Genomic DNA, 16737 nt, shown 5'->3' with positions numbered 1-16737 from the left:
TTCTAAATAATTCTGACTGGACTGAAATCACGGCGGAAACAGATATTGATAAATCTTGGGGGGCCTTCACCACAATATTGAACAATGCCATAAGCATATGCGTACCCTATCGTAACAGACGTTCAGCTTCTAAGAAGAAACCCAAATGGTGGAATAACGAAATTCAAAATAGCCTATCTCTAAAAAAACGCGTATACAGTAGGTACATATCATCTCAGAGCGAGGCTGACAAACTAGAGTTGGACAGAATTCGCCGCGAAACCAAGAAATTAATAAAACGAAGCAAGAAAAATCTTGAAGAATATATAGCGGAAACAAGTAAATCTAATCCTAAAGAATTTTTCAGCTATGTAAATAATAAAAAGTCACTCACTTCTGGTATCGGACCGCTTGCTAATGAAAATGGTAACCACACGAACGATGAAAATGAAATGGCTACAATCCTAAATAACTTTTTCGCATCCGTATTTACCGACGAAGATTGTTTATCACCTCAACCGCCGGAGGTTAGAAGGACCGAAAAGATGTTAAGTGGCGTGCTCATCGTAGAAAGTGACATTTTACGCACAATTGAAAAGATTAAAGTAAGCAAAGCTCCTGGTCCAGACAAAATTACCATAGGGTCTTAAAAGAAATCAAACATCAAATTTGTAAACCGCTCTCCATCATATTCAATAAATCTTTAACAGCTGGAAAAGTTCCGTCGGATTGGAAACTTGCAAATGTCACACCAATTTTCAAAAAGGGGGACAAGTCTCATCCAGGAAACTATCGACCAATTAGCCTGACATCTATTGTTTGTAAGTTAATGGAGACTATCATTCGCGACAATATGGTGAAATTCTTCGAAGAAAATAATATTATAAATAATTCGCAACATGGCTTCCGTAGTAAACGTTCGTGTTTGACTAACTTACTTGATTTTTTTCACTATATTTTTGAGGTGTTCGATGAAAGCAGATCAGTAGATATCATATATCTGGATTTTCAAAAGGCATTTGATACGGTCCCCACCAACGATTGCTCAGCAAACTACTGGCGCACGGTATCTAGTGTAACATTCACAATTGGCTTGCGGACTGGCTCTCTGAGCGGAAACAGAGAGTAGTTCTAAACGGTGTAACATCTAACTGGCTCGATGTCAAAAGCGGCGTACCTCAAGGATCAGTGCTTGGCCCCATGCTCTTCTTAATTTATGTTAATGATATCGATGATGGGCTCATTTGCAAAGTATCAAAATTTGCTGATGACACAAAATTGCTAGTAAAGTAACTGCGATACTCGACGAAGAAGCTTTACAATCAGATATAGATCGACTTGCACGTTGGGCCAATCAATGGCAAATGAAATTTAACGTTGAGAAATGTAAAGTGTTGCACATCGGAAAAAATAACAATTGCGTTCGGTACGTAATGAATGGCCAACAACTTTCTGCAGTAAGTAAAGAAAAGGATCTTGGAATCACTATATCAAGCGATTTAAAGCCCGGTCAGCATTGTTCAGAGGTAGTTAAAACTGCAAACAAATTGGTTGGCTTCATCGGACGAGTCTTTAATAATAAATCGGAAAAAGTAATATTAAAACTGTATAATTCGTTGGTTCGACCCCGTCTAGAGTACTGTGTACAGTTTTGGTCTCCCTACTACAGAAAAGACATAGAAAAGTTGGAACGGGTCCAACGAAGAGTAACAAAGATGATTCCTAGGTTGAGAAATTTGTCATATGAACAAAGGCTTAAAGAAGTAAATTTATTCAGCCTATCAAAACGAAGAATGCGAGGCGATCTAATAGAAGTGTTTAAAATGTTCAAAGGATTCAGTGATATTAATGCGGAAGATTACTTTACAATTGATCGATCAAATAGAACAAGAAGAAATCACAATTTGAAGATAAGTGGTAAAAGATTCTCGTCGCACGAAGCTAAACACTTCTTCTTCAATCGAGTTGTTAATGTTTGGAACTCTCTACCTTGTGATGTCGTTGATAGTACAACAGTTACGGCCTTCAAGAATAGATTAGACAAGTGTTTTGAATCCAACCAGCAACTAAGATATTACTCATTGTCGTAATAACGTTAAGTTCTTTCGAATACTGGTGTCCTTGTCCGCTTTTATTGCCCGGTTAGTGGTAGCAGTAATGGTAGTTCTTTCCTCTTTCCTACATAAATTCCATGCAGTTTTTCCATGCTGCATGGTTCTTTTTCCTTTCCTGCCAGCTTTGGCTGGAGGGATGGGGGGGTGGGGAGGAGCCTTCGCCTTTGCTGTCCTTCATCTTCCACCTTTGATTAGATAGTTAGTGTAGCTTGTCACAAACAACCTCGAAAGGACCAGCAGGTCTGCTGTTGTTTGTTCTTCCTTTGTGTTCCTTTGTGTTCCTTTGAGGCCATAGATGACTGCTAAAGCTTCTCTCTCTACCGCTGAGTAGTTACGTTCTGCTCCATTCAGGGTTCTACTAAAATATGCTATGGGACGTAAACTACCATTTTCATCCTTTTGTTGCAACACACCACCTATTGCCTTATCTGACGCATCTGTGGTGAGATTGAAGGGTTTCCGGAAATCCGGAAAGGCTAAAACAATGTCAGTCGTTAGACTGTTCTTTAGTGTGCTAAATGCATGCAATGCCTCTTCATTCCACTCCAGATGTGTCTTATCATTCTTGGTTACTTTCCTCCCTTTGAGTAAATTATTAAGTGGGGATGCTATCTTGGCAAAGTCTTTAATGAATTTCCTATAAAAGTTAACCAATCCCAGGAAACCTTGAAGTTCTTTGACTGTTTTCGGAGGAGTGAGTTGTTGCACCGCCTGTACCTTTGAGGGCTGAGGCTTCAAGCCAGAAGCACTAACAATGTGACCCAGATAATCTACTTGCTCTTTGAACAAGGAACACTTATCTAGTCTTAAGGACATGTGAGCCTTCTGCACTCTGACCAAGACGGCATGGATGGTCTGTAGTTGATGGTCCATGTCTTTCCTTGTACTATCAAATCATCAAGGTATACATGTACAATTCTTCCTGTCAGACCTATGAGAACTTGATTCATGATCCGTTGATAGGCTGCAGGTGCTGTTTTTAATCCAAAGGGGACTGTAGTGAATTCATAGAGGCCATAAGGTGTCGTGAAGGCTGTCAAGTGTTTAGATTCCTCTGCCAATGGGACTTGGTGGTAGCCCTGGCGCAAATCAAGGGAGGTGAATACTTTACTTTCCCCTAACTGTTGCAAAATGAGGTTAATGTTAGGGAGTGGATGTTTGTCATCAATCAATTCATCGTTCAGAGCGCGGAAGTCGAGACAAAGTCTGACTCCACCATCCTTTAGCAACAGGGACTAGAGGTGCGCTGTAGGGTGACGCACTAGGGCGTATAATACCCTGGGCCTCAAGGTCCTTGAGCTGAATCTCTATTTCTTTATGATATTTTACTGGTATTGGGTATGGCTTTTATATATAGGCTTGTCATTTTAGCCTTAAAGTGTGAACATAATAGGGGTAATAGTGAGTGGCTCGTTTTTAGAGCAAACACATCAGGATACTTGCGGGTTAAGCCCTTCAGACAGCAATTTTCCCGTTGTGAGGGTAAAATAGCTCGTCTATCAGCTTATCGAGTACCATCTGCTTACTTGACTGGGTGACAGGCGGCTTTGTAGCTGTTTTGTGACAGCCGCTACATTCATTAGTCGATGATTGATAGTATTCTGAGTGACAAGAATAAATGTGTCCCATCACTTCACCTGTTGGCATCTCAATAGTTTCTTCAGTTGGGTTAGCATAGGAATGATGAATTTACCTTTGGTTTGTTTGACGTTAGGAGTTAAGGTTACTAACCCGGGAAATAAAAATGAAGAAGGGATATCATTGGACCTTGGGAGAAATAAGGCTTGCTGGGCTCTGCCAATCTCTGCCTCCAGAGTGACATACCCTGCCGTGCCTGGTAGCAAGGACGCCACGTTAATAGCGTATGCTTTCACTGGTACTTCCTCCATCTCGTCTAAAGTAGGTTTAAGGTCGGTTAGTCAATCTTCTGGGTACGGGCTCATATTGTCCGCCGCCAGGGAATGAACTTCCACTGGGTAGGCGCCCACCATTACACTAAACTGCCCAGGTGTGTCCAGCGGTGCAGCTACCACATTTTGTCTCCACATAAATTCTAGGCCCAACAAAACTGCTGTTGGTAACACTATACCTTGTGATATTACTACAAACTTTTCTATAATTTCTCCGTGCCCAAAGTCTACTACTACTTCGGCTATTCCTTTATTAGGGATTGGAGTCCGATCTACCCCTTGTATGGAGAGAGGTTCTGTAACTATCATCTTCCCGCCTACCTTCCTAAATAAATCTTCTTCTATTAGGGACGCTCCTGCTCCTGTGTCTAGCATTGCGTAAACCATCTCCTTTTGTGCATTAGCGCCTACGCACAATCTCAACGTGAGGGCGTTGGTAGGGCCGTGGACTGCCGCAGCTACTCTGGGGTCGTTTTTTTTGTTCTTCTCGTGGTCAGGGTTAACCCAGGAGCTACGGGGTGAGGGACCGGCCGTGTACTCCGGGCGCCAGGCAGCGCAAGGCGAGACAGGCTGACGCCTGTTTCGAGTGGGCTGGTACTGAGGGTACCGAGAGCCCGTTGGTGGGTGGTAGGCACCCCTATACTGCCTTCCATATGTGCAATCGCGAGCCATGTGTCCTACATACCCACAAGCATAACATGTAGGTGGCGTGGGCGCGTTCCCATATGGGCGTGTAGGTGGCGCGGCGTGCCGTCCTCCCCTTTGGGGTATCGGGTAACGTGACTGGCCTGGAGGGCGTGGAGGACGGGCTTGTGAGACATGTTTGGGTCCGGATGCCTGGGTGGAACAGACGTTCAGCACTTTTATTTCTTTGGCGATATCGGCATCGGATAGCTTCGACTCTGGATAAGCTTTAATATACTCATACCCTTTCTTTAATACATTCTGTTGTTACCACTTTTCTTCCTCCGTTAAGATGAGTAAGAGGGCCGGAGGGAAAGCCTCTCTGAGCCGTAAAGCGGTTATCTCAGTTAGGAAACTGGCATTGTCAGGCTTGAGAGCGATCAACTCGTCTCTCAATGTCTCCAGGCGGATGAGGAAGGTGCGGATGTTTTCTCCTGTCCGCCGTTTTGCCTCTCCAATTCTTTCTGGAGAACCGAAAAGGTCCTTACTGTGGAAACACACGTAGGAAGTCTTCCTTTACTTTTTCCCAATCATGTCCACATCTAGTGATACAACCGAGGAGATGATCGCGCTGTGCTCCAATGGCATATTGTTTGGCTAACTCACTCTTTCCGGTAGTGTCCGAATTTGCCTGTGTCAGGCTTTCAATATCCTCTATCCATTTCTTTGATAGCTTATGGCATGGGAGGTTTGGTGCTTTGCTACTTTTATCTTCTCCACCACAAACATATACGACTCCCTGCACTCTAATCAAATCATTCAAGTTATGACGGCTAAGTAGAGTGACAAGATCATAATTGGCAAGGGTGATCGATTTTCCATCTTCTTTTTTGGGGGGAGGGTTCTTGCCTTCGTCTGGCATTTTAACTCTAAAGTCTTATTCCCGTAATTCCAAGAATAACTGTCTTCTCCTCGCTTTCGGATGTGGACATACACCAGTACAATACCAATAAAAACCAATATAAATCGCAAGTTTCACCACAAGTTTCACCACAAGTTTCACAACATGTTTAAACACATGTTTCACCACCCACCTGACACCAATGTTGTAACCCGCAATCCCGGGTCACACAGGGGCGACGACACACTGTTTGTATTTGTGACACTTGACTTAAAATTCTAGTACTTTAGGAGTATTTAAAGGAGTTCGTAAATGGGGTGATGAAACGGTGTCGCCTTTCTTATATGTATTTTATTCTACCTTAATACTACTTAATATTACAGAGGGTAAAAATATTGTTTAAACCAGCGACTGGCTTACTAGACTCAATGAGTCTTCAGGTTTTCTTTCACTATTGGTTACTGACGTTAACACTGGTATAATATTGAGTAAAAACTCACACAATAAAGTATCATAGAAATATAATCCTAAGTAAAACTAAGATAATAGAACACAATAGATATGTTAGATACGCTTTCCTCTATGGTAATTCTTCACTCCATACTCACAGTAGCAACGATGAATGTTCTACCCATGTTGTCTAGGGAAGGACAACTGAGTGTCCAGCAACGAACAGAGTGCTGGTTAATCTGAGGTCAAGCCTGGAGAAAATGCTTCTTATATCAGGCGTGTGAGTCATACATCAAACTCACACCGAGCTCATACAATAATCTACCTAACCGACATGCTTAATTCACGCGGTGACGCAGCTTTGTTTTCATAACATTTTGTTCCGCGGCTGATCGTGTTTTTGCCGCGGTGATTGTGTTTTGGCTTAGAGAGATAAGCGGGTGCGTTAATGGGCAATTACAATTGTGTATAGGTTGGTAAATGAACAGTGGGGACAATCATGTGTTGGAGTCCGTGTTGTGTTTTAGCGGTCGATACCGCTGTTGTCATCGGAAAATATTGCCGGTGAAGATGATGATGACACGAGTGGTGTCGCAGCCCTCGGGGCACCACAAGTCCATTAATTCCTAACCTGATTTGTTGCAGGACGAGAACAACAACAACAACAACAACAAGAGGAGGAGGAGGAGGGTGGTGGTACACAGGAGTGACTGGTGAGTGTTCATTTATCATTAATTTCCTTGTTCCTTCTTGTGTTCAGTTTATTCCTACAATAGTTTCTTTAGTGATAAGTTATTTGCCTTCTTTTTTCCCATGTACAGCTCCGTCTTCTTCCTGTTACTTTCCACACTCCTCCGTCTGTCCCCCTCGTCTGGTATTGTTTCAGTGAACATTCCTTTTGTTTGTAGTGTGTGTGTGTGTGTGTGTGTGTGTGTGTGTGTGTGAGGTGGTGTGGTGTGGTGTGGGTCAGGTCACCTCCCCTAAGGGACAGGCAGGCCACACCAAGCACTGGCTCAGGAAATACAGGTAAACACTCCACACTTACCAGAAAAATACAACACACAAACAAAAGACTATTCTCACTATATAATTATTATAGTCCGTTTCATTCCCAGACCAACACAGCTCACCTGAAAAAATAACCATATACTTTCAATTCTAGCAAACACCTTAACCACTCAGAAAAAGCACAGAAAAAGTAATTATGGTCTTAGGAACGCTACATAGTGCCATTATCTCTTATTATGATGGAAAGAGGAATGAAATGTGAAGAGATCCAAGGTGTTGCTGTGTTGAAGGCACAGGCTGCCTGGCCCACTCCTCTTAAAAACACGCTTGCCATTCTCTGGAATGAAGGAGTTGGCTTCTCTTACTCTCAAAGTTAAATTTCAAGTTAAAAACACAATTTATAAGCATTTAAATGTAAATTTGATTGTATCGTTTGCGTTTACTACACCTCCGAGGCCATATGACCGTTTCCCAATGCCACAGAGTAGATGAACCGGGTTTTGATGGGTGGTTCTCCATTTCTTGGCACCGAGGTCGTGTAAAACTATCACCACCCTCACAAGACAGTTCATGGTCCATATTTATAAACGTCTCTAGCTCCTATATAACTATTTTCAAGGCCACAGAATAGATTATCCAGATTTTCATGTGTAACTCTCCATTTCTTGGCACCGAGGCTGTGTAAAACCATCACCACCATCACAAAACAGTCCCGGCAAGTTCTAGGAGAGGCTTTTCAAACATCCATATTATAACTGTTAAAAATACCTTAAATTCAGTGAGAAATAATGCATACCAAAGACCAGGTTCTAAATGTTTGTACCCTTTTTTTATTCCATGCCCAGAGGCAGGAGACTGTCGGTAGCAGGAGGGAGGGAGTTGACGACACAAAGAGCCTTGTGTGTGTGTGTGTGTGTGTGTGTGTGTGTGTGTGTGTGTGTGTGTGTGTGTGTGTGTGTGTGTGTGTGTGTGTGTGTGTGTGTATTTACCTAGATGTGAAATACAGGAAAAGAACCGTACTAGGCTCGTGCTGTCCCGTCTCCATAACGCTTATTATCCAGTTTGGCTTTAAATTCATGAATTGTTTTTGCACACACAGTCTCCTCGTCAAGTCCGTTCCATGTTGTTATGCTTCTGTATGGAAAACTGTATATCTTGATGTCTCTCCTACAGTTGTTCTTCAATTTCTTACCATTGCCTCTTGTCACACTTCTGTCACGTTCCACTATGTCTTCCCTGTCCAATTTCTCCAATCCCTCTTGTATCCTGTACAATGCTATTAGGTCCCCTCTCTCTCTTCTGCTCTCCAGTGCTGTTAGTCCTAATTTCTCCAGTCTTTCTTCTTAAGTATGTTCTCTCATTTTCTGGTAATTTAGTAGCTGCTCTTTGTATTCTTTCCAACTTTCTAATTTCTTTCTTCAATCTAGGTGACCACACTAATGCTGCATATTCCAGTCTTGGACGTATCATCCATGTTATCAGTTTCTTCACCATTTCTTCGTCTAAATATGTAAATGCTACTTTAATGTTTCGAAGAAGATTGTATGTTTCCCCAGTTATCCGGTCTATGTGTTTTCCAAAGGATAACTTGTCTGTTAGGATCACTCCCAGATCTTTTTCTTCAGTTTTTTTCATGATTTTTTCATTACTCAGAGAGTAGTTCCCTGATATTCGTCTACTGCTCCTACCAAACTCCATCACGCTACACTTCTCTGTATTGAATGTTATTTCCCATTTGCGTGACCATTCTATCGAAATCTTGGCTTCATTAGCCACCCTCCTCATTATTTTAGCATCATCAGCAAACATATTCATATAGCTTGTCACCCCTTCTGTCATGTCATTAATATAAGTTACAAACATAATCGGAGCCAGCACCGATCCTTGAGGGACTCCACTCGTCACTACCATCCAGCTTGATTTACTGTTCCTGATTACTGTTCTCATTTCTCTCTTCGTCAAAAAGTCGATAATCCAATCCAATATTGAACCACCCAGACCTCCAACATGATTAAGTTTCCATATAAATTGCTGGTGTGGTACTTTATCAAACGCCTCCTCTAAGTCCAGGTACACACAATCTGCCCAACCGTCTCTTTCCTGTACTATATCAATTACTCTTAAATAGAAGCTGATCAGATTAGTTACACAAGACTGTCCTCCTCTGAATCAGAATTGGCTATTTGTTAATATACTGTTTTCTTCTAAATGCTCAACCCATCTGTTTTTTTTTATAATTTTCTCAAACATCTTTGCTACTACACTTGTTAATGACACTGGCCTATAGTTCAAAGGGTCTTCCTTACTTCCTCCTTTATGTATTTGGACGATGTTAGCCCTCTTCCAGTCTCTCGGTGCCTTCCCTTGTGATAGTGAGACATTAATCAAGTGTGTGTGTGTGTGTGTGTGTGTGTGTTTGTATGTGTGTGTGTGTGTGTTTGTATGTGTGTGTGTGTGTGTGTGTGTGTGTGTGTGTGTGTGTGTGTGTGTGTGTGTGTGTGTGTGTGTGTGTGTGTGGTTTCAATGGGTTCATGTACATTTTTTTTTGGCTGTTTGTGTATGTATGTTATTGACAAGAGCTAATCTCTCTCTCTCTCTCTCTCTCTCTCTCTCTCTCTCTCTCTCTCTCTCTCTCTCTCTCTCTCTCTCTCTCTCTCTCTCTCTCTCTCTCTCTCTCTCTCTCTCTCTCTCTCTCTCTCTCTCTCTCTCTCTCTCTCTCTCTCTCTCTCTCTCTCTCTCTCTCTCTCTCTCTCTCTCTCTCTCTCTCTCTCTCTCTCTCTCTCTCTCTCTCTCTCTCTCTCTCAGTCAGCGCCTTGCCCTCACCCCGAGAGGTCAAACCGCACGCGCTCCCACTTCCGTGACCTCTCGCTTGCGAATCCACCCTCGTGTGCTGTACTGAACTGTACTGTAGATCTTGCTGTGCTGTGTGCCGTGTGCTATTTCGCGTCGTGCTGCGTACTGCTTATTGTCAACCGAGTTAGCTGCCCGCAGAGGTGTGCTGTTTGCTGTGCGACCACGTGCTTCACTGGACAGGATTAAGTGTTGCCCTTATTTTTACTACCTCTCTCCGCCTGTATCTACCCTCTCGCAGTAGCGCCCTGTAAAACATATATACACCTATACACAAAACACAGTGTTACACTCTTTCCGCCACATTCTTTATATATTTCCAGATTCCACTCCGACGCCACTTCCTACGCAGGTGTTCAGACCTACCTGACCTGACTTGACCAGATTATTCCCCAGAGACCAGTAATCCTCCCTCCCTCCCTCTCGCGTTTCGCTCCTCCTCTTCTCTCGCCTCCCCTCTCCATTGCCCCCCCCCCTCTCTCTCTCATTACTACCCCCACTTGCCCCTCTCTGTCTCTCCTTCCTCACTCCCTATCTCGTTCCCACCTCTCTCCCCCCCTATCCTTCGCCCTCTTCCTCCCTCCATCCCTCTCTCCCTCCGACGCCTTCCCATATCTCTCTCTCTCTCTCTCTCTCTCTCTCTCTCTCTCTCTCTCTCTCTCTCTCTCTCTCTCTCTCTCTCTCTCTCTCTCTCTCTCTCTCTCTCTCTCTCTCTCTCTCTCTCTCTCTCTCTCTCTCTCTCTCTCTCTCTCTCTCTCTCTCTCTCTCTCTCTCTCTCTCACTTATTCTCGCTTATTCACGCACGCGTCCCTCTGCCCTACGAAAAAGAAAAAGCAAAGCAAATATATAGATACCTCCTTATCCTCCTTACCAAGATGGCGCTAAAGAAATGTTCGACTTGCACAGGAAACTTCTCTGGTCATTTCTTATCAGGACGAACGACCGTCTCAAAGATCTTCCTGTTGACTCAGCATATGGAACAGATAATCCTTCAACAGGACTAAATGCTGACGGATGGCGAAGAAGATCACCGAACTAACAAGTACTGTTGATACCTTGCAGGAGTTTATCCAGGCCAACATCGTCGCCCCTCCTGCAATTGACGCCTCATCACCCTCCTCACCTGCACTCGATGCCCAGCCACCTTCCGAAGAAGGCACGTCACAGGGAACCGGTAGAGCTGACGCTGAATGCTTCACCCCGTGAGAGGAGGCCAGACCCGCCCTAGAGCCATTTATCCTACTCATTGCTACAACAGATTTGCCATACTGGAGGAGGAGGACGAGGAACAGAGCACCTTCTTGGTCGGTGACTCTATGATTCGCCATCAGGTGGTTGAATTCTGTGGCAGAGTCCCCCGTCGTAGGCGTAACTACTGTTATCCTGGAGCTGGTGTTGACGACATCACAGCTGCACTGGACGAGGTCTCCGCTGTGGCCTCTAATGACTCACTCTTTGTTCTCCACACAGGTACAAACGACGTCACCACGACCGGTCTGAGGAACTGCTGGACAAGTACCGTAGGCTCATCCAGCAGTATAAGACTAAATCCTAATATTTTGATTTCAGGAATTCTACCACGGACATGGGATGGGCGACTTCTACAGTAAGGCCTTCAGCCTCAACAACCCTCACAGACTCTCTGCGGAGAGCTTGACGTCGAATTCTTTAACGCCTGGAACGATTTCTACGGCCAGAGTAGACTTTCCAAAGGGACAGCATACACCTGTCCCCCATCAGGGCAGCCAGATTTGAAGGGCTCCTCAACAACGCCGTACGTAACGCCCGAACAACAAAAACGACTCTCAGCCACGTCCTTCCATCCCGCCCGTGTAAATAGACACCTCACCGCAACAGACTCGTAACATTGAACCCTCCAGTACCTCTATTACCAAGCTTCAAGATAACCTAAGAGTCCTTAGTTTCAATGCGCGTAGCCTAAGAAACAAATTTGATGAACTGCGATGTCTTGCTCTGACAGAAAACTTTGACGTAATTGCTATAACCGAAACATTTATCGACACCACTAATATTGATTTAAGTTCCGAATATAACATAGATGGCTACAGATTCTTCAACAATGATCGTGTAAACCGTAGAGGGGTGGTGTCGCCCTTTTGTCAATAGCTACTTGCAACCTACTGACAAAACACCAAGAAACAGTAACGTTGAACATTTGTGCGTGCGAGTAAACATTGCAAAAGTCAATTTAAATATATCTGTCACTTACAGGCCTCCGGGGCAATCACTTGATGGCGATCTTGAAATGTACAGCGTCTTAAGGCAGTCACTTAATAACAGCGACTCACTGATGCTAGGAGACTTTAACCTCCCCATATCGACTGGGCGACACTGTCGGGTACAGAAGGTGAGTCCCATAGAATGATCGAATTTCTAGGGAAAATTATCTAAGCCAAATGGTTTCTGAACCAACTCGACAAAATAACATACTTGACCTTGTTATAGCGACCCAAGATAACCTAGTCAGTAATGTCACGGTAGGAGAACACCTCGGTTCCTGCGATCATAAACTAGTGCGCGTTGACATTAGAGCTCAAACATCGGTGACTGAAAATAAAGTTAAGGTGCCCAATTTCAAAAGAGCCAACTTCGTAGAAATCCGACGAAAACTAATAGATATGCAACTATCAGATGACGGCAATGCAGAGGACGCCTGGCTAAACTTTTAAAATCACTTACTCACTCAGCAAGACACATTTGTCCCCTTGTGCGAGAAGCGAATTAACACTAATAAAAGTCCACCTTGGTTTAATAGCGAAATTAAACACTCAGTCAAGGAGAGAAAATTGTCTCACAGGTTAAAGAAAGACCAAAGCACGCCTGAAAACATTAGACTTTACAATGATGCAAGGCGACGAGTAAAAGATTAGTGCATCAGGCAAAGCGTAGATATGAAGAAAATATTGCAGCCAACTGTAAAAATAATCCGAAATCCTTCTTCAGTTACATAAACAACAGAAAGGCGATCAGAAGTGGAATTGGACCTTTAATAAACAGCGACGGTGCACTAGTGACTGACAGCCAACACGTTGCAAACCTATTAAATAATTACTTTTCCTCGGTGTTTAATAACAGTCCTCCCACCACCACCACCAACACCAGTACTAATGTAAATCCCGAGCATGCATTGTCTAACTTTGAAATAAAACCCGATGAAGTCCTTAAAGCCCTCAAATCACTTAAAACAAATAAAAGTCCTGGACCTGATAAAGTATATCCAACTCTGCTGAAAGAAACAAAGAGCGAAATACTCTCCTCCCTCACAACCGTATTCAATATGTCCTTGCGACAAGGCATTGTCCCTTCAGATTGGAAAAAGGCTAACGTGACACCGATTTTTAAGAAAGGAGACAAAAAGTACCAGGTAATTACAGGCCCATTAGTCTAACTTCGGTTGTAGGTAAGCTACTTGAGGGCATAATTAGAGACAAAATTGTGAGTTACCTTGAAAGCCACTCATTAATTGGGGACTCACAACATGGCTTCCGAAACAAAAGATCCTGCCTATCAAATCTATTAACCTTTTATAACGACCTCTTCACTGTTTATGACGTAACCAAATCACTGGACGTAGTCTATCTTGATTTACAGAAAGCGTTTGATAAAGTCCCGCATCATAAATTACTTTACAAATTAAAACAAATAGGTATTGACGGTCAGGTAAACCAATGGATCGCGAATTGGTTGAGCAACAGACAACAAAGAGTAGTGATTGACGGATTTAACTCAGAGTGGGCGCCTGTCACTAGTGGCGTCCCTCAGGGCTCGGTTCTTGGCCCAGTGCTCTTCATTATTTACATCAACGACGTGGATGTTGGACTCAATAACCGCATTAGTAAATTTGCAGACGACACAAAGATTGGTAACTCGGTTCTCACTGACGAAGACAGGCAAAGCCTCCAAGAGGATTTGCACAAAATTTCAACTTGGTCGGATAGATGGAGATGCCCTTTAACGTAGACAAGTGCCAGGTCCTTCAAGTTGGAACGAGGAATAAAAAGTTTGATTACGAAATGCGCGGCGTAAAACTCAAAAGCGTTCAATGCGTCAAGGACTTGGGGGTCAAAATCGCGTCAAACCTCAAATTCTCACAGCAATGCATCGATGCAGCAAATAAAGCGAACAGAATGTTGGGCTTCATTAAAAGAAACTTATTATTTAAGAATAAAGATGTAATACTCGCTCTACAACAGTTTAGTCAGACCCACTTGGAATATGCGGTACAGTTTTGGTCTCCCCACCATGCAAAGGATATTGCTAAATTAGAAGGTGTTCAGCGTCGGGCAGCGAAAATTATCCCTTCCTTGCGCAACAAATCCTACGAAGAAAGGCTTTCTACCCTTAACATGTTCTCTTGAGAAACGTCGCCTCCGAGGAAAACTGATCGAATGTTTTAAAATACTTAATGGTTTCACGAATGTAGACAGATCAACATTGTTTATGATCGATGACACTTTGCGCACGAGGAACAATGGCGTAAAACTCAGATGTAGACAAGTAAATTCAGACTGCACCAAATGTTTCTTCACCAACGTTGTAGTGCGAGAATGGAATAAGCTCCCATCATCAGTGGTCCAGTGTAACACGATTGAATCCTTCAAAATAAGCTCGACCGTCACTTCCTTCAACTTAATATCAACTAGAGTCGAACGTCAACGTTTTGGAGTCGTCTGATTAATTTAAAATCACTTAGGTTTAAGGACAGACCACCAAGTCTGGACCATGGGGTCTGTGGTCTGATGTTATATGTAAATCTATAAATCTCTCTCTCTCTCTCCCCAACATTTGATTTCAGGAGTTCTACCACGGACTCTAAGTGAGAGCGACTTTTTTCAGGGCCTTCAGCCTAAAACAAACCGCTTACAGACTCTTTGTAGGGAGCTTGAGAGTTCCTAAACGCATGGGACAATTTCTATGGACAAAATGAGCCTACAGGACGGATTAAATTCTTCCATCGGGGCAGCCAGACTCGAAGGCTCCTCAACGAAGCAAGTGCGTCATCCGAACAAAAAACGAGTCACGGCCACGTCCCTCCACCCCTGCCCGTGTAAATAGACGCCGTGCATCACAACAAACCCGTAATCCGTGATCCCAAGTACCACTCACCTCTAGTAACACCAGGCCTCCTAGATAACTTAAAATCCTTAGTTTCAATGCGCGTAGCCTAAGAAACAAAATTTGATGAACAACTGAGATGTCTTTGTTTAACAGAAAATTTTGATACATAATTGCTATAACTTAGAAACATTTATCGACACCAAATAGGCTGATTTTAAGTTCCGAATACAACATAGATGGCTACAGCAGACTCCTTCACAACAAAGATCGTGTAAAACCGTAGAGGCGGTGGCGTCGCCCTCCTCTTTATGTCAAAAAGCTATTTGCAACCCACTGACAAAACAACACTCGGGAAACAGTAACGTTGAACATTTGTGCGTGCGAGTAAACATTGCAAAAAGTCAACTTAAATATATTCTGTCACCTACAGACCCTCCCCAAGCAATCACTGATGACGACCTTTGAAATGTACAGCGTCTTAAGGCAGTCACTTAAATAATAACAGCGACTCACTGATATTAGGAGACTTTAACCTCCCCATATCGAGATTCGGGCGACACTTGTCAGTATGGTACAGAAGGCGAGTCACGTTATAGAATGATCGAATTTCTAGGAAGAAAATTAATTATCAACAAATGGTTTCTTGAGCCAATCCTCGACAAAATAATAAGCATATCGACCTTGTTATAACAACTCCAAGATAACCTAGTCAGTAGGCCGTCACGGTAGGGAGAACACCTCGGTTCTGCGTAAGATCATAAATTAGTGCGCGTCGACATTAAAGCTCAATCATCAGTGCACTGAAAATAAAGTAAAGGTGCCCAATTTCAAAAGTATTTAACTCAATCTGTAGAAATACGACAAAAAACCGTTAACAGCTCATACACCATCAGATGACGGCAAAAGTAGAGGAAGCCTGGCTAAGCCTTTTAAACAATCATTTACTCACCTCAGCAGAACACATCTGTCCCCTTTGTGCGGAGAAGCGAATTAACAGTAATAAAAAGTGCCTACCGTGGTTTAATGAATAATAATAGCGAAATTAAAACAATCAGTCAATGAGAGAAAATTGTTTTACAGGTTAAAGAAAGAACAAAGCACGCCTGAAAACATTAGGACTTTATAATGATGCCAGGCGACGAGTAAAAGACTAGTAGGTCAGGGCAAAGCGTAGAGATAATGAAGAAAATATTGCAGCCAACTGTAAAATAATCCGGAAATCTTTTCAGTTACGGTAAACAACAGAAAGGCGATCAAAAGTGGTATTGGACCTTTAACAAACAGCGCGACGGTGCACTAGAAGTGACTGACAGCCAACACATTGCAAAAAACTCCTTAAACAATTACTTTTCCTCGGTGTTTAATACTCAACAGTCTTCCCTCTGCTACCACCAACACCAGTACTATTGTAAACTTCGAGCATGCATTGCTCATTCTGAAATGAACAACCGATGAAGTCCTTAAAGCTCTCCATTCACTTAAAACAAAGGTAAAAAGTCCCTGGACCTGACAAAAGTATATCCAACTCTGCTGAAAGAAACAAAGAGCGAAATACTCTCCTCCTCACAACCGTATTCAATATGTCCTTGCGATGCTGCATCGTCCTTCCAGATTGGAAAAAGGCTAACGTGACACCGAGATTTTCAAGAAAGGAGACAAAAAAAGTACCAGGTATCACATGGTATCCATTAGTCTAACTTCGGTTGTAGGTAAGCTACTTGAGGGCATAATTATGGAGACAAAATGTGGCCACCGGAAAGCCACCAATTGATTAAAATCGTTACGGCTTCCGAAACAAAAAAGATCCTGCCTATCAAACCTA

At 43.0% G+C, this 16737-nt stretch overlaps 1 protein-coding gene across 5 annotated transcripts in view; it reads left to right on the top strand.

Annotated features, from left to right (window-relative positions):
• Window positions 1-6700, top strand: part of LOC126983380 (uncharacterized) — an 81067-nt gene extending 74367 nt beyond the window's left edge. For all 5 annotated transcript variants that reach the window (XR_007735849.1, XR_007735846.1, XR_007735845.1 and 2 more), the window contains one exon: window positions 6624-6700. Coding sequence is in view for 1 of the 5 variants with exons in the window: in XM_050836132.1 (XP_050692089.1) it covers window positions 6624-6688 (65 nt within the window). In the remaining 4 variants the exon portion in view is untranslated. The remainder of the gene's footprint in view (window positions 1-6623) is intronic.
• The last annotated feature ends 10037 nt before the right edge of the window (window positions 6701-16737 follow it).

The sequence above is a fragment of the Eriocheir sinensis genome, chromosome 53 (assembly GCF_024679095.1).
Source record: "Eriocheir sinensis breed Jianghai 21 chromosome 53, ASM2467909v1, whole genome shotgun sequence".
Taxonomy (NCBI): domain Eukaryota; kingdom Metazoa; phylum Arthropoda; class Malacostraca; order Decapoda; family Varunidae; genus Eriocheir; species Eriocheir sinensis.
The sequence above is the reverse complement of the archived record's forward strand: the minus strand, read 5'-3'. Positions and strand labels throughout refer to the sequence as shown.